The 24963-nt window shown below is 41.1% G+C and overlaps 1 protein-coding gene across 2 annotated transcripts in view; it reads right to left on the bottom strand.

Annotated features, from left to right (window-relative positions):
- Positions 1-24963, bottom strand: part of SPATA7 (spermatogenesis associated 7) — a 73125-nt gene that overhangs the window by 25805 nt on the left and 22357 nt on the right. The window contains exons 2-5 of one of the 2 annotated variants that reach the window (XM_077820394.1): positions 20447-20521; positions 18798-18890; positions 15288-15335; positions 4906-5039 (exon numbers count right to left, since the gene is read on the bottom strand). In XM_077820394.1, the coding sequence (XP_077676520.1) occupies positions 4906-5039; positions 15288-15335; positions 18798-18890; positions 20447-20521 (350 nt within the window). The remainder of the gene's footprint in view (positions 1-4905; positions 5040-15287; positions 15336-18797; positions 18891-20446; positions 20522-24963) is intronic. The other variant, XM_077820395.1, reaches the window with a different exon arrangement.

Here is a 24963-nt window from a genome sequence, read left to right as displayed (position 1 = left end):
CTCACACATTGCTCAGAATGGATGGACAAGGGGGAAGAATTAAGATTGTGTGGACAACCACAAATCTTTCAAATCCTAACATTTAAGTGCTTGACTTTTCAACTTAACTTTCATTCACTTAACGAAGTTTTTTTGCATGAACACATACAATTTTAAGTTGAGTACCTCTTTCTACCTAGGTACTTATATTGTGCTCATCACCATAGTGTCTGAGTACTTTTCACTCATATGTGCCAGCAATCATTAATGTTGCTATGGGGACTGGAGAAGGGGAAATGTTAAGAAATGTACTTGTATAATATTTATAAATACGAGGGACTTTTAAAAGGAAACATTTAATTTATCATTGTATTAGGCTCAATCCTGAGCTGTGCTGAGTATGAGGAGAAGTAAAGGTGGCGCTACTCCATATTTATGCTTCCCCGATCCTTGGCTAACCATAGGACAAAACAGCCCCCAGCATAATTCAGAGCAGCAAAAAGGGTGTTCTAAGTTGTGCTGACTACAGCAGGCTCCATAAGTCATCTCTGCCCCATGAAAAATCAGGCAGAACCCTATGTATTCCAGTCCACGCCCTATGCCGAGTTACCACACTTATCTCCCCTTTTAAGTGTAGGGAAATGATTGTAGCATTTCAGACACCTGCGTGTGCCAGCACTTGGTAAATGGGGTCTTAGTATGTAATACTGTGATGAGGCATTTTTATCATCGTGAGCTAAATGCTTCCTTTTTAAGCGCACTCACTCTTGTAAAAAATAAGATATGAAATCTGCATGAAGTAACTTCAGAAGTAACAGTTCTGAAATATATTAGTGTAGTAGCGTTTGAGAAACAAAACAGAATATAGTATTACTGTTATAACTGAAGCAATTACAACTAAAGAACTTACTGTATTAATGAATTTAAGTCCTATGCTTGGTTAATTTTTAGTTAAAGTTACACAAAAACAACCCAGCAGTGGGCCATTCTGGTGCAACAAATACTGTATGCATTCACTAACCTGGTTACTCAGTGTATATAACAGGACATGCTGAATAGATCATTTGAGGTATTGCAAGGTGCTTATCAAGTACAGTAATATTCTACTCTTGCTATGCATCTTTTTAGCACCCGGTGGTGTTCCACATTGTTTGCACCAGTATTTCTTACATTTTGATATTTAAATTGATTACCATCATGCCCCATAAGCATCTTGTGACTCAATATTCAAGATTTTGCAGTGGTATTAAAAGCAGAAAATTTAAGATCAGCAGTTTCCCCAGGAATTGGGGACAGCACCAACAGCAGTGCAATTATATTGCCTGGTGATAATTCTGTGTCCTATCATATCTTTTAATAGGCATGTGTAGAAGTTGTCTTATGCTTACTAGTTACTTATGTATTCTTATGGCTAAAGAAATACAATTTGAGAAGTTAAGTGACCCTCAGGATGCATTAGGAGCGATCCAATAGAGCAACAGGAATAAAACTCTCTAGGTACATCAATAAACATAGTAAAATCAATATAGTTTCTGGTAAAAGAAACAATATTTAAATATTGCTTTGGTTTTGGTACTGTTGTGGAAAACGAGTCACACCATCTGTTTGGTTCAAACAGTCTGAGGTCCTTTTTATTTGAATACAAGCATGCAGGGAGAGGGAGACAGAGATGGTCACACGCAGGTGCCCCCCTGGTCTCTCTCTACCCTGCCCCTATAATACCAATCTTATATAGTTTTTTATCATTCAAGTCAAACGATACATTTCCTTAATTTTTATCACTCAAGCATTGTTAATAAAGCCTTATAAGGAGCCAAAGTAAACAGTATCATAATTAGCACTGTGCTAACGCACTTCGTTATTATCAAGATCTGCGGTTTGCTTGTGGCAGCGTATTTCCTAGGGGATTTTGCTTTTTGCGTTACCGCTCTTGCCTATGCTGCATATAGTGCATAGATCTTGTCACAGAGTGGGATGGGATCAGGCCCACAATACCTTCCCCCACAGTACAGAGATATGAAAGCCCAATTACTACCACTGCTTGCTATCTAGCAGGAACCCCTCCTGCAGAAACATATTCACTTCTTACTAATGCACTAGTGCTTCGATTCACATGCTGATGAAAAATATTTGTAAATCTTTAAGCAAGATTTTCCCTATTATGATCTAATGTCTATCATCAGGTCCACGGCTCAGCTGAAAAGCTGTTAATAGCTGTATTTTTTGTTTTGAATCATGCAGAGAAGGAATTCATGGGAATCTCCTAGTGCCAAGTTTTATCTTTTGGGACATCTGCTTCCTGTCTATGTGGAGATTAAAAGATCTATAGAAAAGGGCCCCAAATAGGTGACATTAAGTATTATCCAATGTTACCTAAACAGGCAAGTCTGCCATGACCGCTTCTAAAATATATTATGATTGCCTATTCATATCTGGAAATCTTCACTCAAACATGCAGTTGGTTGACTCACACACAAATGCTTGCAAGACTGAGATGTTCTTGTTGACAAGAACATTGATGAAGAGGTACCTACAAGAAATTAGTAGTACTAAGTGACACTTACTACTTGAGAGAGACAAGGAATTACAATGCTCTGACATTGCTATGTCAAAGCACACACTTAAGACACTTTAAAAAATATATAAACTCAGATCCTGTATTTGATGGGGTGTATAGACCACACAAAGATGTCAAAGGTGCCAGAGAGGCATGGGAGGCAGGGCTAGCCGCGCTCTTCTGGCCTTGTCAATCACATATGATAGGCAGGAGGCCTTTAAAAGGGAGAAAACTGCAGTCAGCAAGGGTGGGAAGGAGCGGGACTGCCAAGCAGGAGACTGCTGGCATGATCCCAGGAGCCACAGGGAGAACTTCCATCCAGGAGATCTTTATCCCAACCCTATGGGGTGTGCAGTGAACTCCCAGGGAGAGATTTAAGGAGACCCACAAGGAGTAGGGGCCCCTTGTAAGAAGTTAGGAACTAGGAGCCAACCAGTGCAAGTAACTGGTGACACTCAGAGGATGGTGTTCAGCTGTCTGAGTGGTTGTGCAGGGGTGCCACTCCTGGGTGCTGAAGAACTGGTCTCAGCTCCAGTCTATGCAGGCCTGGTGCAGGCCAATTCAGGGGTGGGGTGAGATGAGACCCAAGGGTGATCCAGGGGAGGGGCTATGGATCTGCATTTATGCTGCTCCATTGACCCCAATGCTCTGTTAGGGTTGCCAGGCGTCCGGTTTTCAACCAGAACGTCTGGTCAAAAAGGGAGCCTGGTGGGGCCACTAGAACTCCGGCTGGCCATAATGGCCGGCTCCGCATGACTCCCAGAAGTGGCTGCCATGTCCCGCCAGCTTCTAGGTGCAGGGGTGGCCAGGGGCGCTCCATACGCTGCCAATGGGAATCGCAGCTAATGGGAGCTGCAGGGGTTGCGCCTGCAGACGGGCGCAGTGCATAGAGCCCCCTGGCTGCCCCTGTGCCTAGGCAGAGGGACATGGCGGCCACTTACAGAAGCAGCCTGAGGTAAGTGCCGCCTGGAGCCCGCACCCCAAACCCCCTCCCGTGCCCGAATCCCCTGCCCCAGCCCTGAGCCCCCTCCCATGCTCAAACTCCCTCCTGGAGCCTGCACACCCTCCCACACCTCAACCTCCCTCCCACACTCTGAACCCCTTGGTCCCAGCCCAGAGCCCCCTCTTTCATCCCAAACCCCTCATATCTGGCCCAACCCCAGAGCCCACACCCCCCGCTGGAGCCCTCGGCCCCGCCCCCCATCCACCTGCCCCAGCCCTGAGCCCCCTCCCGCACCCAAACTGCCTCCTGGAGCCTACATTCCCTCCACACCCTAACCCCCTTCCCCAGCCCTCAGCCCCCTCCCACACTTTGAACCCCTTAGCTTCAGCCCAGACCCCCTTCCTGCACCCTAAACCCCTCATACCTGGTCCCATTGCAGAGCCCATACCCACAGCCAGAGCCCTCAGTCCCCCCCATCCCCCCGCCTCAGCCTGGAGCCCCCTCCCACACTCTGAACCCCTCATTTTTGGCCTAACCCCAGAGCCCGCACCCCCAACCCAGAGCCCGTACCGCCTCCCAAACCTCAACCTCCTGCCCCAACCTGGCATCCCCTCCCGCACCCTGAACCCCTCATTCTGGCCCTACCCCAGAGCCTGCACCCCAGCCCAGAGCCTGAACCCCCCACACACCTCAACGCCCTGCCCCAGCCCAGTGAAAATGAGCAAGGGAGTGAGGGTGGGGGAAAGCGAGTGACTGAGGGAGGGGGGATGGATTGAGTGGGGGCGGGGCCTCTGAGAAGGGGCGGGGCCTCTGAGAAGGGCGGGGCAAGGGTGTTTGGTTTTCTGCAATCAGAAAATTGGCAACTCTATGCTCTGTACAACCGACAAAGAGAGGCTAGGGTTGTTATTCCATCCCACAGACTGGAATGGCAGCTAGGGAGGGTGCTGTAAATAGCCTTCTGGCCTCGGCGTGTGTGTGAATTTCAACTCTTCAACCTCTGCCTTCAAGGTTTACCCTGAGAAAGAAGGCATTGGGGTGAGGCAGAAGGCCTATTAGGAAAATGCAAGAAAATGATAGCTCAAGAGAAAGCTTGGGGCTAAGGCTTATCTTCATTTTCTTAGAAACAGAGGAAAAACCCAAGTAGTAATAACAGGGGAGGTTTGGGTTGAACGTGTGTTGAGAGCAGCATGGGGACTCTGCTTATTTACACTAACGTTTAAATATAAAGGGTCAAATCCTGAGGTCTTTACTCAGTTTTTATTCAGTCTGAACTTCTTTGGACTCCTGACCAAGGGATGAGCATGGCGTGAATAAAAACAGAATAAGGACTTGAAGTCTTGGCCCATAATATCTAACTGTTAAATCTTGGTAATTTGTATGTACAAAGGGAAATATCTACAATTTGAAACAAAGTTAAAATATCTACCTTTACAAAAGTGGATGACAGTAGCCTCCTGCTTCCTCTGGAGCTGGCCCGTGAGGCATTTTTTGCTGCGCTCATCTCCTTCTCACATCTGGCAATTTCCTTCTTGAGTTTCTCTCTCCGTTGCTGGTCTGCAACTTAGGAAAGAAAGAACCAAATAAAATTAGTGAGATTTTAAAGGAATGTTACTGAGTCCTTCTCTCTAAATGCATTACCTTGTGTGGGCTTTTATTCAGTCAGAAAAGTAAAATGTTGTCATGTGTTCCAGTTTGAACATACCGTAATCATGAAAAATAACTCCTATTGTCAAAACAGAATATTAAAACTTATGTTGCTTTCTTTAGGGTTAGAAATTTTGAGTTCTAAAACTACAAAAAATACAGTGGAATTGGAAGACCAAGTTCAGCGACATGAGATTCTACTCAAAAATCCATAGCACCTTTCCCATCCATACAGCACTAAGAACCCTTCCAATTCTGATCCTGCTGAACAACAGTATTTCAACAATATTGAAATTTTTGGTGAAAAACAACATCATTTGTAAATGTTAAATCTTGCTAGATTTATATGTACAAAGGGAATTGCGGGACTCAAAAAATTTGGGGTCAAACTCTGGAAAAAAGTAGAAAGGTCCCCAAAATGGGCATACAGATAATACTGCAAGAGCAGCAAATTACATGTCAGGAGCATGAATAGTCTAGGTAGGGTCTGTGTGGATGGGCCATTGCTGGATCAGGAGGGAAGAATCAGATAAGCTACTGAACCTTGGCCCAAATGCTTCTCGAGAGCAGAAGATTGGCAAAGCGTCTATGCCATCAAGATTTGGGGGAAGAAAGGGAAGGAGCCATGGCCTGCTGCAATATGGCCCTTTGCTCTTAATGTTACAAAGCTTTTCATGTGTATTCTAGCTGCATAGTGGGGTGTCATAAACTCTGAAAGTTAATGTGATTTACAAAGCTGCATGCCTCAGTGGAGGCAGCCTGAACCAAAAACACCAGCACACTCATTTCCAAATGTCAATAAAGAGGCCCTACAGAAGATACAGGTACTTGTAAAATGCCAGTGCAAAGGGACTGCAAAGCCACCCACCAAGGAATACCCCCTGTGTAGAAGGAATCTAGAGGGCAGTAGGCTGCTGAATGCAAGTCGGGGTAGCCCTGAGGCAACCTCCCAATGGCCCCAGACTAAGGGAGACAAAAAGTAACATAGATCCACCTTCCCCCCAACCTCTTGGGTCCTGCACCAAGCAAAGTGAGAATCAGGTCTGGAAGCTCCATTCTTTGAAGTATGGGTTTACTCAGACAACAAGCGAATCTGTGTAAGGGGCTTGCTCCCATAAGGCACCGAGCACTCATAACTCCCATTGCAACCAACTGGAGCTGAAGACGCTCACCACCACCACACAGGATCAGACCCCAAGACATGAGCCGATGGTGCAGCTATGACTATGTTAATTACAGCAAGAGACAGATAGGCATTTGGAAGGAAGCGTAGTACTATGGGGGAGAAACTTTATCAGTTAATTGGACAAACTAAGATAAGCTTCCTCACTTCCTTCTGCCCTAGAAATAGTACAGGCCAAATTAGTCCCTGATGTAACCTCAACTAATTTCAATGGGATTATACCAGGGATGAATTTGTCTCTGTGTCCTTGTTGCTGTGCCATGGACTAAATGCCCATCACTACCAGCAGAATAATTCAAACAAAAGGAGATGCATCTTTTAACAGATTTAGTAGGAATGTCTGTTAGATGAACTATAAATAGCCTTAACTGTACAGAGAATCCCCAAACTAAAGATCAAAATTGATCCAAAATGTCAACATGTCAAATGTCTAAATCTGCTTGTTTACAAGTAAAAAAAAAAAATCGTTTCATCCACTCTTTAAAAAAACAGCGAGTAATATCCGAGTATAAAATGCATCCTGCAGTTTTAATTTGCAAGATCTCCAAAGCTTAATGGAATCTAGAGATCAATGAGTCTCATCAGTGACTCTGCTCACAATCATTGTCAGGCTTAGTAATGAGATAATGCATTATATTATAAGCATATTATTATATTATATTATATTCTACGCAGTCCGTGAGCCTGTTCTGTTAATTCTGCAGGCAATAAAAAGTGGTGTATGTATGGCTGCAAGCGTTTTTAAAGGCTGTATTGTATACTATTCCTGCCCCGCCACACACACACACAACTTTTTAAAAGGATATTGAGCTATGAAATTCTTACTAATCCAATTTAGAAACTACACTACTGACTAGGCAAATGCCTATTACACAAAGTTCAGAGGATACCAAACAAATTTCCCTTCATTATAATTTGATTTTTCTGCAGTGGTTGCTCCCTTTACAGGCTTGACTCTATTTCCATAAACCCAGCACTTCAGCAATATTTCTAGAAACCTGCCTGGAGCTACAAAACATTGCTTGGCTGACTGAAATGAAGATGATAAAACTTTGAAGTCATTCAAAAATCTATCAGACATGTCACACTTCTAAGGAGTTTGGCAGTCCAGTGCTTATAACCACAGTACGAGTTTGCTTAATATGAGTGGTTGTCCTTCGCTCTGAATTTCAGATCTCTACAGTCACCATATATCACAACTAGATACAATTTGCAATATTAATTCCTGAATTGATTTGTTTTTTAATGTAAATAAACTATTTTAGACATTGAAACATTAGTTGAACAAATAAAAAATTATCTTATTGAGTTTAGCCAAGGGTAGTGCATGTCCCAGAGCATAATTTAACACTGACTAATGCTGTACTTCCCCATGTGAACCAACTATTTATTTGCCAACTCAATTCTGGGCATTATTTTCCCATATGAATTCCTCCAGACCAAGAGCATGCAAAGAAGTCACATCATGTATCTTTCAAAGTGGAGCTGCCATCCTCAGTTTGGATGTGCTGGAAGTGGCCATGATTTGTAATATTCAGCACATCATAGGGTGAAGCTAGTTCTGTAAACAAGTGCTGTCTTTCGTAACACCCTTCTCCTTTGCATAGCTCAGTCTTAGTTAATGAAAGTCCCAATCACACCACAACTTAGCCATCGAGGGTGAAATCCTGGCCTCACTATCATTTTAAATGAGCCATGATTTCACACTTGGAGCATTCACTGTTTATTAAAAGGACAGACAATATGAGGTTATGGTTTTCATAATTTTAGGACACGATTCTGCCACCCTTCCTCAATGTTAAGTAGCACCTTACTCTGAGAACAGCCCATTCAATCAATGGCACTACTTGCGGAATAAGAGAGTACTCAACAAGAGTAAAGGTGACACATGATGTTTGTTTAGGAACAGATTCTTCCAGCCTTACTCATGTTGAGTTGAACGTTACTCAGAGTAGACTCATTTAAATCAAAGGGACTACTCAAGAAGCAAGGTACTACTTAGCATGAATGCAGATGGCAGAATCTGGCTACAAGTAAAAGTTAGAAGTTAAACACCTGCACAACTGAGGGTAAACAGACTAAGAATCACAGCTGTATTAGTTTCAGAGTACCAGCATTGTTACTCTGTATCCGCAAAAAGAAAAGGAGGACTTGTGGCACCCTTAGAGACTAACAAATTTATTTGAGCATAAGCTTTCGTGAGCTACAGCTCACTTCATCGGATGCATTCAGTGGAAAATTCAGTGGGGGGATTTATATACCTAGAGAACACCCATTGTTTCATGTTCTCTGTGTATATAAATCTCCCCACTGTATTTTCCACAGTGAGCTGTAGCTCATGAAAGCTTATGCTCAAATAAATTTGTTAGTCTCTAAGGTGCCACAAGTACTCCTTTTCTTTTAGTTGTATTAGTGTAGTCCCACAAAATTTAGCCCCAATTATCCAGTGTAATGTGGCTATTTTGTGCTCCTCAGAAATCCCAGTGCTGCCCTGAAACTAACTTCCTTACTTGCCGTTGAAGGATCCTAAAATTAAACAGAATTGCCATACTGACTCCGAACACCACTCACTCTCCCAGATGTTCATGTAGGGAATATCCCCAGAGAAAAGAGGGTGTGTCATCCCCTTGTCCACCAGATCCTCAGCTGCTGGAATGTCCACACGGGGCTGTTGGCTACTGGTATAGATTAGGACAGTTTCAAATTGCTCTAATTTATGCTGAGGGACTGGACTCGCACTCTCACCTCAAAATTTGCAGTAAGTGCTCCCTGGCCAGTGTATCATCAGCATTTTGTAGTACTTCATATACAATAATGCAGTGATCAATTTCACTTTAATAAATACAATCAGGAAAATGAATACCTGATTTAGTAAATGTAAAAGGAAAGGTACACTCAGTAAGAGCAATATATTTCTATGTGACCAAATCCTGGGGTTCATACTCAGCTCTTACTTGGAACTAGTTTATTGCTAGGTCTTTTTGCTAGGCATAGTCATATTTATAGTTGCTGTGCACCCCACTACATGCTCTATGGGCTACACAGCTCCAATGACCAGAGCCCCACCACTTCTTAAAAACCCTCTCTGTGGCAGAAGGAGTCCACACAAAGCACAGTTCTGTGGAATGTAAGGGCACAGATCCTCCGTGCATGTTTTCCACATCTGGCTCCACCAACCCACATGGGAAGCATAACTGCAACATCTCCCCTTGGTTATTTGGCTTTTCACTCCTGCAAAGGGCAAAATGCATCCCTCCCACACCCACCCCAAAATAACCAGGTCATCTTATAAGTTTCCTGATTTGCAACTGTTTTACAAAATAATAAATAAGTTTAGCATTGTATCCTGTTTTGAAAAAAAAGGACGCAGTTTTCTTTCCATCTTTTTATAAATACTGTTTGCCAGTAAAGTAATTGACCCCTTAAGATGAAAGGCTAATATCAGCTGTTTTTGAGCATTCGTTAGATTTTCTTGTAAGAATGAAGATGTAGGCCCTGAATCATCCTGTGACTTACAGAGTGGACATTTGTTAACTACAGACTTACTGGTAACAGTCTTGTGTATACTTTACACCTCTGCATTTACCAATCCAGTTTCTTATGGATCAGAGTCAGTAATACAAACTTGCTTTGGACTTTTTGGTGCTGCATATGACAGAAAGTGCATTGATCATGCAAAGCGTGGTAGAAAACAAAGAGGTGTTGACTGAATTTATGCCTACATAACACACTCATTCACACTTTTAAAATAAGGTTTTCTCTTTAAAACCATTTCCATTTCCATGTCTTTCCATCTTAATCTCCCACAGAGTGTCCAGCAGTATAATATCCACACAATACACTGCACCCACAAGAAATTGCAAAATTGTGGGAGAAAAAATAAGAGGCCAAGACTCAGCTGAAAATCTGACCTTTATATGTAAAATGTTGTTTTCTTCAATGTAGTTTGTGACAATCTTTATTGGGCATTATGTATAAAGTTTAAAAGAGAAGAGTCACAAAAATTATTCAAGGACTGGAAAAAGTGTCTTACAGCGAGAGACTTAAAGAGCTTGATCTGTTTACCTTGTCAAAAAGAAGACAGAGAAGTGACTTGTTTGTGTATATGTACCCTCACAAGGAGAAAATAATAGGTGCTAAAATGATTTTAATCTAGTTGGAGAAAGACATAACAGGAGCCAATGGCCAGAAGTTAATGACGGTCAAATTCAAACTAGAAATAAGGCATACAGTTTTAAAAGTGAGGGTGATTAACCATTTGGCCAAAATATCAAGGTATGAGGTGGAGTCCCCATCTCTTGAGGTCTTCAAATCAAGACTGGATGCTTTTCTAGAAGATGTGCTTAGTCAAAAAGAAGTTATTGGGCTCAATACAGGGATGACTGGGTGAAATTCTTGGCTATGGTAATGTAGGTCAGACTAGATGCTCTAATGGTCCTTTCTAGCCTTAATCTATGAAAAATGTATTATGTTGCTTTAAATAAATTTCTTCCTCAGAGGTACTGCCTTTTATGGAGAACAAAAATATGTATCTACTGCAGAAGCATTTCAAATTGCTAATTCAAAATGCAGGGACACAGAGATATTTACACAATTGGTTTTCATATTTATAAGCAAGAAATTCAGATGACAAATACACGGGACTATATTTTCAAAAAGATATGTCTGATTTCTGTGCACTATTATCATGTGTGTGCAAACATGCACAGTTTATATGCATAATTCAAGTGTATCTTTTAGGAAAAGATACATATATTATAGTTGGAGCAAACAACACCAGTGATAATTAAGATTGCCTGAGTGTTTCTGTTTAAAGGCCGTATTTCAGTTACTTTTAATCTTTACCTTTCGGTCTGAAATTTTCTGAGTCTGACCTCAGTTGAAGGATTATTTTTTAGGAAAGTTTGAGAAAAATGGTTCTGCCATGTTTGAGTACAATAACAGTAAAAAATATACACAGCTCTTAATGGCTCTAATGAGCCCTCAGGGAGTGACAGAACTTGGAAACTTGGCTGTTGTAGTAAATAAGTTAACCCCTCCCCCCATTCTCACTGTTCTGTTGGCACTATCTGTGTATGTAAGAAAACCACATGTCATTAAAAAATGCACGTGTGTCTGGAATGAGGCAGGGCTCCCTTATTGCATAGATTCTTAGAAAGTATGCATGAAAATGAGGCAGGACTCATGGGGATGGTGGAAGGGCCAGTGCAGGGAAGATTGTGCAAACTTCCTGCACAGCAGCAAAACATAGACAAGTTTGATTTTCCTAGTTTACACAGAGATTTTATGTTTTTCACAACACAAAGATCATCAGTGATAATGCACAAAATGTACGTGTTCACATGTGGAGGTAATGCTGGAAAAAAATCAGGCCTAAAAATATAAAAATCCTGATAAGTTCCTAGGTCCAGGCAAGGAAAAGTATCAGTTAGACTGCATCATTATTAGGTTTTTTTCTCCTAAAAATGAGTATGTTTAATCACTTCTAAAAAATGTAACTGCAGGTTCATACTTGATATTCATCCACTATGTGTGCTGGATTTCTGGTGGGCAATTTCTCAGAACGCATATTTTTCCTAGCAGGAGATCTACACTCTCAATCACTAGGTTCAGGCTGCACTATCAGTGTATTCTGTGGAAAAACCTCTAAACATATGGGTTGCAAAAGTTGTTGTTATTGGAATCCAGGCATGTGTAGCAGCACCTGTCTTATTTGGCAGGGTTTTTGTCAAGTTTTCTGGCACAAACGCTACAATAATGAGATTTCTAATAGGCACTGGTATCGACATGCTTAGGGTAATTCTGCACACAGAAGTCTCATATTTCAAGAAGTTTCACATTTAACAACTATTTTAAGCCAATAGAATTGATCTAATACACATGTGCATGCTTGCTGCTGGCTCAGTTGCATGGCAGCTTGCCTGCTTTGCTGCCAGCTAGGATAGTGGGAAAAGAACTATGGAAACTAAATACACTTTAAGAGCAGACATATGCACTTGTTTGGAGGAAGTGCCAGCTCCACTACCATGTTAGTGCTTAAGAACCAATGACTGAGCCATGGCAACAGCCCAAAGGGAACTATTCACCTGCTATTTTAGCAGAGCAAGAAGCACAATTTGCGGGGGGGAGGGGGGAATTTTCAGCATGACGTGCAGGTGTTCCGCTTTGCAACTCTCATTAATGTTAATAGAAGCCATGCTGATAAATCTCAGCACTTCGTACTGAAAATTTGCACTCAATTGAGAAGCAATGAGGGGAGAAGAGGACTTCAAAGCAGAACGGTGAGAAAATTCAGCATCTGAAAAAGTAATTGAGAAACTTTACAAAAGCTCAATAAAGTGTCTGTAAATCCCAGATTATGGCACCACAAGTAAAATATTTTCACAGTTAAGAAGTAAAAAGTAGTAAGATATGGAATATAAAAGGAAAACATAGTAAATTAATATGTTCCAACATATGACAAAAAACTAACTATTCCATGTCGTATGGCTCACATGGAAAGGACAATTGATATGAGATTATTTTAAAATGATCTTTTTCATATTTTCTTTTTCAATACCCTTCTAGCAATCTCAGTGCTTGTGCTGTTGATTGCTATGACACAGCCACCTATTTGATATGGGATGGGAAGAAAAGTTCCAGTCCAGTTTGAAAATAAGGTGAAAGAGCAATGTAGTGAGGATTTAGTGTACTGTTTTTACCAAGCAGATGGGCAAATACACTAGCTGCAGCAAAGGTGTAAAGTTTCCATCACACACTGGTAGGAGATTAATTCCAATTCTGTAACCATGACAAAGTTACACAGTCTGAGAGTGGTCTGAGTAAACTGAACAGAAATGGAAATATACTGTACCTAGGCAAGTTCCATTTGAAATATGGGATACACCTACTAGTGCCATTACAATTATCTGTTAAGATTAAGGCTCTGTCCCTGTTTTCAACATGAACTCATATAAACCAGAAACATTTACTATGGCATGAACCGTGTCATATAGGTTCAAAGCTCAGGAGTATTTTGTTTGTGAAAATAGAAGGCTCTGAAATAAATGGGCAGAAAGTTCAGAAAGGCCTGAGCACTGAGCAGGTGTTGGAGAATCATCTTTATCCAGGGGGGAATCCAAATAAAGGCCTAACCGAGGCAGCAAGAGAAGTCACAGAAGTGAACTTTTTTTTTTTCAAAAACAAAACAAAACAAAACCACCCAAGCCCTTTAATCCTCCCTCCTACACCAAGCCGAAGTAGCCATGCTTGGTACAGAGAAGCTATTGATACAGCTGGGGCACCAGGAACAATTCTACATCCCAAGCTGTGATCTGCAGGATAGCGGATATGAAGCTGCTCTTGCAGTCTAGAGGCTGTAATAATCCCTTGTGATACTGTTCCAGCCTGTGCTGCACCCTCTGAAGACAGCAGATGATGAATCCACAGATTGTCATGGACCTTTTGGCCCTGATTTGCTCCTTGCCTAACATCCCTAAAACCCATTCCACAGGGACATGTAACAGCCCCCAGGGAAACCGAGCACTGCTGCCCAAAGGGTGTGTGAACCATGAATCTTGTCTCCTCACAACACACTGATTTGGCTGTGTCTCGGACTAAGTACAGAGAAGGAGGGTCTAGATTCTGTACTGAGTAGAAAACACATTCCATGGCCTCCTTCCATCCAAAATGACTACTTTAATAAGTCACTTATCATCATCATCTTATCTTTTGTTACTAATTACAATACAAGCATGGAAACAGCTACACAAATTATTCGCATGTATTTTGACAAGAATACAATGGAGAAATATGTTTGTTAATTTAACAAGCAGCTGAGGTTTTAGCCTCTTTGACTGATACACTTCTCTGAGCAGTCAGTAAGCTGATGTCTTGGAAGTCACTGAATTTCAGCTTTCATTGTTGTCACAATAACTTTCTCCTTTCTCTTATCACAAACAGTATTTGATATAGAGATATAACTGACAATAGTAATAACTGCAGCTCAGTCTGGGTTGATAGTGACCTATGTTGTTACCACCTGATGGCTGTATGATTGTTTTTGTGAAACGAGTTGATTGGTCTCAGTCCAGTTCCTGGCGGGTGTTGACTTCCCCAAAACACCTCTGGAACTGGCACTAATGGGCACTCTTGTTAAAAGTCTTCATAGAGAGTCTTAGTGCATATGGAGACAAATTTTCCCTCCCACCCTACATGTGGTGCCATAAGGTCAGAGATGTAACAGATTGGAAGGGAGGTGGGAGAGAGAATATTGCACTGCTCCTGCTTCTGCTGCATCCACCATGGGGAAGAAGATGACTTTAAACTTCAAGGTTGGCAATAACTTGCTAGATGCATTTCACTAGGGCTAAATTCATTACAGACTGCCACAAAAAGGGGAATGAGGCGTGTTATAGAGTCATGAAGATATGTATGCCTTATTGAGTAACTGAGACCTTTTATTGTTATCCTTCTGCTTCCTCTCTCATTCCCTCCCTTTTCTGTTTATGAGCCTCACTTATATTGTGAGGAATTTAGATTGTGTGCCCTTCTGGGTGGGGACTGGGACTTTTCTTGTATTTGTGAGGCCCCTACTTCAAATTTGAATGTTGTCTCATTAATAGCTAGGGCCCCATGTCCGTCATGGAGGTTGCAGAAGTCACGAATCCCTGGGATGACCAGAGCAGCTGCTGCTCGGGTGGACCCTGGGGTGGCCAGCTGGAGCAACTGCGGTCAGCAACACCTGGCAGCTGGTGCTGCTGGCCCAATGTGCCACCCCAACCTGCGCCCTCCACCAGTGGCCCCCCTCATAAGATTTAGTCAGGGGTATTTATAGTATAAGTCATGGACAGGTCATGGGACATGAATTTTTGTTTATTGTCCACGACCTGTCCATGACTTTTACTAAAAATACCCATGATTAAATCGTTCCCTTAACAGCAAATAACACTCTAACTTTATAAAACTTTTTAAAGAATTAACATCTCATAGCAAATACTTACATTTGATGCTGGTTAACCTGCTTTTTGGCACTGAACAGTCTACGGCTGCTGAAAACAATAAAAAAAAATAAAAGTGAGTTATGCAAGATCCTATTCTTAATATTTGCTATGGTTAGAAGAATATATTACCAAAATATCACTAAAGGAAGACTTGTTTAATTAAAGGCTAACAGTTTCTATTTTTCATTGTGGTATCCGCTTATGGTGTATTCAGACCACTGGTTTGTTTTTATGGATTCAATTAAATGTCAAAGAAAAATTCTTGATGCTGAATTTTACAGGAAATATGCATTTTAATGAACATTCCCTATAAATACAGACTGTACTATTCACTTGCAGCTATGGAAAAGGAAGTGTAATTAAAGTATGTTACTTCCTGTAACTACATCTCCAAAGATATTGCTCCCCAGTGTAATATACTCAATAAAAACATGTTTATTCTGACCTTGAGTTTTAATGGATGACAAAGCCTGAATATTCCTGTCTTTAAAGCATGCCCTAAAAATATGTGCAGTGATGCTAGGGTGACCAGATAGCAAGTGTGAAAAATTGGGACGGCGGTGGGCGGTAATAGGCACCTATATAAGACAAAGCCCCAAATATTGGGAGTGTCCCTATAAAATCGGGATATCTGGTCACCCTAAGTGATGCATGGATGAGGAGCAACACAGGAATTATGACATTGGAATATGCTAATTATTTATCCAGTACCCTGTCTCTGAGAATGGCTGGAAGAAGGTAGAAAAATATAATGCATCTAGTGTTGTGATAATATATCCCGAGAGAGAGGAATTTCTTCCTGAGCTTAACTAGGTCCTGATCCTATAACCATATGTGTGTTTAACTTTAAGCATGTGAGTAATCCCATTGATTTCAATAGAACTACTCAGGTGCTTAAAGTTAAGTATGAGTAAGGCTACAATTTAGTCATGGGTATTTTTAGTAAAAGTCATGGACAGGTCACGGGCAATAAACAAAAAAGCATGACCCCATGATCTGTCCATTACTTTTATTAAAAATACCTGGGACTAAATCTTACCTGCAGGGAGGGGGGCACTCCTGAGGACTGCTGTTCCCCCCCAGGGTGGGGCAGCATGGGGCCCCACTGCTGCTGCTGGGGGGCGTGGCCCAGGGCCCCCTGCTGCTGGAGGGGGGCCAGCTCGAGGCCCTGCTGCTGCTTGGGGGGGGGCCAGCCTGGGGCCCTGCCGACACTGCTGCTGGTCCCGGACCGCTGCTCCAGGGCAGCACCGGGCACCAGGTGCCCGGGGCTGCCAGAGCAGCAGCCAATGAGGCTGGTCTCAGGGCTTCTTCAGCTATTGGGATGGCCCTGTAGTCAGCTGCACCAACGCTGCATTACTATTTGCAGGATTGGGACCAGTTTATGCCATGAAGCATGGGAGTAGGCTGTGAAATTTAAAACAAACACACACAAAAATCTACTTTTTTTTTAGTACTATGCACACAAAATATTTAATAAATTCCCAATGACCCTTGGGTCACTGCCCTAGATTCAGCACATTATATTCTATTATGTGACTTTTTAAAAAGGTAGGCAGAGCTTTGCAACCTAATTTTTTTCACTTGATTCTTTAATGAAAGGTTGACTGTAAACACTGCATAAGGACAGCATCACAAGTTTCTAAACTTCAGTAATATTCAATCTTTGGGCACAGTTTTGCCATAATTAAGCAAAATGTACTCCATTTTGCACTAAATTTATACAAAAAAGGGAATTAGCTGTTCTATATAATTTAAATGGAAATGGTATTGCTTCAGAAGGTTGTAGTGGCTGATACGAAATCTGAATTGAGGTTTGGTGCAAAAAATTTCCAAATACAATACAAGACAGAGATACTTCGGAGTAAATCTCTCCAAACTGGAATAAGAGATTAAAATGAAAAGGTTGTGCAAGTTAAGGAAATCTGTGGAACAGCTTGCATAATGTCTGAGAACGGCAACTCCTCAGATCATAACTGGAGCAGGTTGCTTGTGAAATTCAAACTTAAAAACCATTTGGTCAGAAATATGCATTTCAGTTAATACGGAAGTTAGAATGGTGCAACTACTGTTTCATCCTATTGCCATATATTATTGTGAGAGCCAGAACTCACAGTAGCAGATGAGAAGCAGATAGAAACTTTTCATAATATCACATACTGTGATCATATGGATGGTAAGAATGAGTGCATATTAAAGCAATGTGACTGATGATAGTATATTTCTGTCAAATATGAATCAGGAGAGGAGTGTGTATTCGGAAGCATGCTGCAGCTACAAAAATGAATGCCTTGGCAGAGATCCAAAGAAAAGCAAAAGCTATAGCTAAACAACATCAACTCGTAAACTGACAATATATTGGCACAGACAAGCCAAAGAGTCAGTACTCTTCCTCCCACCACATTTTTAGAAAAATAAAATTATAAATAAAGCACGCACTGGAGCCTCTGATTCACCTTGCTGTGCTTCCTCTGTGCCTAATAAAGATAGTTATTGGCATTATCTTCTTCTTCATATTCTGAGTCTGAGTTTTAGTGATTATTAATAACCGAAGATTAGCAGAATCACTAGCCTGATTTCCTTTGATCATCATCCCACAACAAGCAAAAATGGATGAGGCAAGAAAGAGGATAAAGTGTTGGATTCTTAGTTCATAAGGAGCCAATATAAAACTGCACTATTATGAAGAGGCAGTGGTTGACTAGCTTTCCATTATAAGCTCAATTTTATCACAGCTACTCACCCAACCTTATCTTCACCCAAACTAAAACAATCTCCCTGATTCTTCTCATGAGTGCTCATTCCTCTGCCAGAGAAGAATTAAGCTGTGAGTGGAACCTTTACTCTGAAGTTCCAGACTTCCTAACATTTGCTTTGTGAAAACAGTACTCTAAAGGTTGAATTTACTTCTCTGTAAAGAACAATGCACATTATTATTGCTGTATGAATAACAAAGATTAATAATAGATTATATTAATTTACCAACATTTGGGGAAAATTTTCAAAGTGCTAAAACACTCACATCTCCCTTCCACTGACTGCAATGAGAACCCTTAGTGCTTAGCACCTTTGAAAATCAGGCCTTTTGGGGGGTTTCTTTTGTTTGTTTTTAAAAGATGAAATGCTCTACATTTATGCTGATGTAACTAATCTATGTTTACTGCCACAACTCTATCCTAATTAAGATTTTCTTTTTTTTGGTCTAAGCATATTACTTAGCATCAGCGACAAAACAGAGTGAAATGAAGAGAAATCAAAGTAGTAACTTTCTATCATCATCCGAATGAATAAGAAAACAACATGTTAATGTGAGAAAAACAACCACACACAAAGTTACTGGATGACTTTTCATATTTATTATTAGTCGGAAGCAACCAACTGACATCAGTAAGGAACAGAACCAGCAAAAACAAAACTTTCCACAACCCAATTCTTGTTACAGGTCTATTCTAATGCAAAGTGAAGGAAGGAGCTAAAACTGGGTGTAGAAGTTTCATGTTTGGACATTTTTACCTTTGGCTGAAAGGATTTTGTTATAATGAACAGCCATGTGATCCCTGATCAGGTACTGGTTATTTAGTCTCCGGGAGGAGTCAATGCAAAAAGCTATAAAATTAAACACATTTGAATGTTATAAAAAGTAGTGCAAAGATCAATAGTTATTAATTAATTACAGTTCAAACCCAAACACAGTTCCAAACAAGAGCTGCAAAGATGGCAGACGGTGTTACATAATGGAGGCCACAAGAACCAGCGCATGGGCCTGCCCTTGCTTTTGGCCTCCCAATGTCACAGGTGACATGCCCTAAGGGGACACTTGTCTTTCCTAACAACTTCAGAATCATGGTACTTTTGGGAAAGGATACCGAGGCTTTAACTCACTCCTTCATTCCAAGATGTCATCTCTCCCTGATACCTTTTCTCCTTTCCCTGCAGTGTTGGTTTGCACTACAGCCCCAGATCCAGTGGCTAAGCACTCTCATTCCATCTTCTACATGATCATACTGCATCTCTAAACAAACCAAACTGAAATTTGGTGGTCACCAAAGTGTGCTAATGCTCCCTTCCCTCTCTTTAAAACTGAATAGTGTATGTCTGACAGCCTCAAATCCAGGTGTTCCACCCATGAATCCCATGCACTTTGTCTCTCCCACATTAATGGGCTGGTTTGGTAGCATTTTCATAGTTAAAATGCTGAATTGATAAAGTCCTAGTTTTCCATTACTTCCACCGCATCCATCCAACCCCAAACTTTTAAAAACTTCTATTCCAAACCAGTAACAGAATATATGTTTACATTTCATCAGTATAAATAAATACATTTAAAAACAATATTCAGTTAGTTGTCCCTCCTCTCCATTTACCTTCCAGTCCCCAAGGTCTGCAGGAAAATGTTACCCACATTGTTAGAAGTTTTAGAGATATTACCAACTGTTACATGGGAAACAGAGATTCCTAAACTCAGGATATTGTGGGTGAGGGCCTGATGCTGTGAAATGTTGACTTTAGTGGGAGTTCAGCACACTCAGCACCTTACATGATCAGATTTGTCCCACAGAGTCCTAAACCATTTTCAATCATTTATTTTTATTTAAACAGAATGTTTTATTTAAACATTCATGTTTAAGATACCTTAGGACACAAAAATTTTAGATTGGACAGAGTTCAAGAAGTTCCTATAAACATAGGCACTGTTTTAGCAGGGCATTTAAGCACATGCTTAAGTGGTCTACAGAATAAAGGGCACTACTCATAATCTTAAAGTTATTATACATATGCTTAAGTGCTTTGCTCAATGGGAGCTATAGCTTCTTCATCACCTGAATGGAAACAAACTCAGTATCATATTAGAATACATATTATTCGTTCTATCTGAGCCAGTAGCTCATAAGAAATAACACTTAAAGGTGGTATTTTTACCTTTTTAGCTGTAATTTTATGTATTCTAGCCAGAAAAAGCACCAGGACACATAAAACCCACTTGTGAAAAGACCAAATGTCCTTTCAGTAAAGCACATTTGTATATTACTATTATTAAAACCTCAGTAAAAGTTTAAGTCAAAGGTTTTAATGAAATAACTTTTTTTTTTAAATCAGAAAATAAACAAGTCCATACAAGGCAACCATGACAACCCTTTTATCAACTCATACATATTACTTACCATTACTCTGAGTACTTAAATGTCCTTTAAATGGGCTTGCTGGACCATATCTGGGAATGGCTGGATATTCGCTCACTTAAACAAAAATGTCAAGCAATTAGAAGGAAATACATATTTTGACAAACAGGATAAAGCAAAACATGTTTCTTTAAAGCTGCAATGGTCTGTTTAAATCAGTTATTATGAGAAATTTGAATCTGTGGCAGCCAAACAGATTACTGGAAGGGTGGACTTTATTTAATATTACAATGTGAACATCATTATAGTTCAATGAGCTTCCCATATTAACTAAATACCAAAGTATGATTGTAGAGAGACAGCGTGGGTGAGGTAAAATCTTTTATTGGACCAACTTTGGTTGGTGAGAGAGAGACAAGCTTTCGAGATTACACAGAGCTCTTCTTCAGGTCTGAGAAAGATACTCAGAGTGTCACAGCTAAATACAAGGTGGCAGAGATTGTTTAGCATAGGGAATGGTCCCTTCAAAGGAATGTTCCCTTGAAATATGTTAACTACTTATGCTAAACAATCTGTGCCACCTTGTATTTAGCTGTGACGCTCTGAGGCCTTGTCTACACTGCCATTTTACAGTGCTGCAACTTTCTTGCTCAGGAGTGTGAAAAAACACACCCCTGAGCGCTGCAAGTTTCAGCGCAGTAAAGTGGCAGTGTAGACAGTGCACCAGCCCTGGGAGCTACTCCCCTCATGGGGACGGTTTTTTTACAGTGCTGGGAGAGCTCTCTCCCAACGCTGGAGCTGCAACTACACAGTCACATTAAAGCTGCCGTGGCAGTGCTTTAACGTTGCTAGTGAAGACATACCCTGAGTATGTTTCCCAGACCTGGAGAAGAGTCTGTGTAAGCTCGAAAGCTTGTCTCTCTCACCAACAGAAGCTGGTCCAATAAAAGATATTACCTCACGCACCTTGTCTCTCTAGTATTGTTGGGCCGACATGGCTATAACAACACTGCATACAAAGTACGATTGTGATGTTTTCATAGATACATAGAGTTTAAACCAGAAGGAATCATTAGATCACCTAGTATGATCTCCTGTATATCACAGTCCATTAAATTTCACCCAGTTACCCCTGTATAGGGCCCAATAAAAACTTGTGTTTGGCTAAAGTATAACTTGTTTTAATGTTTTATTGTAAGGACTTTAAATCCATTACATCAAATGACTGATGTATGTATAATCTTTTCAGATGATAGATGCTGATGTAATTTAGTTTCATGTCCATAATTTACACTGCTAAATTCTGAACACTTTAAGGAAACAATCTGTGCTTTCTCTTCCAATAAGAAATCATTTTGCCAATAAAAGGAGTTTGTTTCAAAGTATGCTGTATAAAAATAACCTGGTATTGCACTGGCTGAGGTCATTAAAAAAAACCAATCATTCAACTTCCCTGCAGTTTGATGGACTGGCAGAGATTCCATTTGGTATATTTAGATCTAAAACAATCACAGTGCAGCTATTCTATGACAAATATTGATGCAACCACTCACTCTCGTACCGGTCGTTTGGAGTAATAGGAGAATAAGCATCATAGAATCAACATATTCTGCTCAGAAAATAAATGTCTTAATATTAAATGCAGCAGCTGTTGATCACTGGTCAATATTTTGTCCCGTTGACAGTCAGTATGATTTTCAAAAGTGCTCTGCACACTGAGTGCACTTGAAAATCCCATCTATTGTCTCTTATGTAAATAGGATCTTTAAAATCACCACCTGTGAAACTCCACATTTTTGAAGCAATTTTTAAAAGGAGATATGTGATTGTTATGAGCAATAACATTCTCTGAGCCTTCACTCTATGTGGCTAACCCCAAGAATTTAAAATATAAAACAAAGAAAAAGAAAAAATCCACAAGACTCTTCTAAAACAAGATTTCTTTCTGGAAGTGAAGGCACGATACCTGCTCCACTTACTATTGACTATCATAATTTGCAGCCAGTTTCAAGGAACATATGATCATTGTCAAGGGCTGAACTAGCCCATTCTCTCTCACCTGTAGATGTTAAGAGAGCCTGAAATGGTCATGTGAACGATTGCCTTACAACTGATACATGGCACATCTGTGTGCAAGTAAAAGCATATGACAAGGTATATGGTCATAAGCAGATGTATACACACCTCAGGTACTCTGTGAGGTAAGAGGCTGAAAGTAACCAATAAGTGTGGTTATCTCAAACACCTGTACTCTTCGGTCTCCAGTACAACTACACTCCATGAAATACGTTATGCTTTTTACTATATTAATTAAAAAAAATTAAGATATTTGAAAAATTGTGGAGAAAAGAAAGATGTCTTTATCTGGGGATATATAGTATTTTTAAAATTTTATTTTTTTTAATATTGTGGGGTTTTTTTAATTGCCTAATTCAAGGTCCTTCACATTAGGAGTAGGGATGTAACTTTTACTATTCAGGTTAACACCAAAAACTAACCATCCTTTTCTTCATCTGCATCTTTTTTCCATTCTTCATTACTGCTTCTATCCTCTCTTGTTTCCTGGTTGCTCCTCTTTAACTCCCCTCCTACTCTTTGATTGCTTACCCTTCCTTCCCAGTCCAAATCCCTCACTGCTTCCCGTCCCAGAACCTCTGCTCCATGTACAAGCAGAGAAACAAACTGAAACTGCTAAGATAGAGCAACTCTCTGTTATGGCCCCAATCCTGCAAAAACTTACATATCTGCTTAACTTTAACCAGATGAGTAATCTACTTACATGCTTAAAGTTAAGCACTTGGGTGAGTGTTTTCAGAATTGAGGGCTATATTTGTGGCTTCTGGCACATGGAATGTAACAGTACAGAAGGTGGGGGAACATGACAAAATTGGTGTGCATTTGATGATTTCTAAAAACTAGATATAAACTATAGAATCCTTTTGGCTCTTAAAGGCTGTAGTATTTAAAAGAACTGTTAATGCAAATCAAAATAGAAGGGACAATCTTAAGATATTTTTATGACATTCTTCTTTTTGATGGGTGTAACGATTTCAATGAGGGCAAATTAGTAAATTTCTTTCTGTGTAGTTTCATTAAATACCATAGATCCTAAATAGATAGTCAACATCACTGTGAGGAATCTTCTTTTCCTAATGCCCATTTTATAATATAACAGCATTTCCAAACCTGGGATGTCTTAACACTAAGCGAATGCATATTTCCATTATACAAGCTGTTTAACAGGCTTTTTAGTGTATTTCAAATTTAGGCATGTTACACTTTACAGAAACAAAGCACAAATGCTATAGAAATCTTCTGAATATTCCCTAGGAGCCCTGAATAGAGAAAGGAAGGAGCTATCAAGTCCATTAGCCTGAAGCATCTATCCATTTTGTGATGTACCGCAAAAGCTATTACTCTTGAAAGGACAGGATATATCTGTTGCTAATTTTCACATGCAACTAAATAATTTGAGATGCACGTTGTGATCTGAGTTACTACATATTCACATCCTGAATGTCTACTATACACACAGATTATTTGTTCCCTACGATAAATAAAATGGGCCACATCCAGGCTGTTGCCATATCCTATCCGTTCCTCATTTAAAACACCTTTAAAATCTGTCCTTTCTCCTGCACTTAGATCACTATTGCTTGGCCCTACCACAGTCAATTATCTACTTGACTAATGCAGCTCCTTCTCCCTGGCTTCCCTACCTCTGACTTGCCTCTCCTCCAGTACATATCAAATGCCACTAGTAAAGTCATCTCTCTTGATCAACGATCAGATCAGCTTAACCCGGCTTAAATGAATTCCTCCATTGACTTCTTCTCACCATTCATAGTAGGTTCAAATTTCTCAGCCTCACCAGCGAGGCTCTTTACATTAACACTCCTGCTTTCATCTCTGCTCTTGTATCTTTCTAAACGTTGCCCCTCGGACTTCAGTGAAGCCTCCTGACCAGTGATGAGCTGCCAAAATCTTAACAACGGGTTTCCTCCTCACCCCATGAGGGGGTCGTTGCCCACCCCCGCCCCCCGGGACTCCTGCCCCATCCAACCCCCAGTGTTCCTTGATGCCCCCCCCCGGACGCCTGCCCCATCCACCCCCGTCCCCTGACTGCCCCCAGAACCGGGCAGGAGGGGCTCGTGGGCCACCGTAGTGGGTGCCCGCCCCACCCCTAAGAGCCAGAGGGACCTGCCAGGGGATGAGGCGGGGAGTCCCGGCGGTGCTTACCTGGGGCAGCTCCCAGGAAGCATCCGGCAAGTCCCTCTGGCTCCTAGGGGCAGGGGAGTGTAACTGGGGGGAGCAGGGGAAGTGGCTGCTCGCCCCACTGATCACATCAAAAGTGGCGCCTTAGGCACCGACTCCGCGGGTGCTCCGGGGCTGGAGCACCCACGGGGAAAATTTGGTGGGTGCAGAGCACCCACTGGCAGCTCCCCAGCTCACCTCACCTCCACTCCATCTCCTCCCCTGAAAGCACCGCCCCCCCCCTCGAGTTCCCACAGCTGTTCGGCGGGAAGCCTGGGAGGGCTGAGAAGCAGGCGGCAGCTTCC

This window comes from Eretmochelys imbricata, chromosome 6 (genome assembly GCF_965152235.1).
Source record: "Eretmochelys imbricata isolate rEreImb1 chromosome 6, rEreImb1.hap1, whole genome shotgun sequence".
Lineage (NCBI taxonomy): Eukaryota > Metazoa > Chordata > Testudines > Cheloniidae > Eretmochelys > Eretmochelys imbricata.
This window is presented reverse-complemented; position numbering and strand designations above follow the sequence as displayed.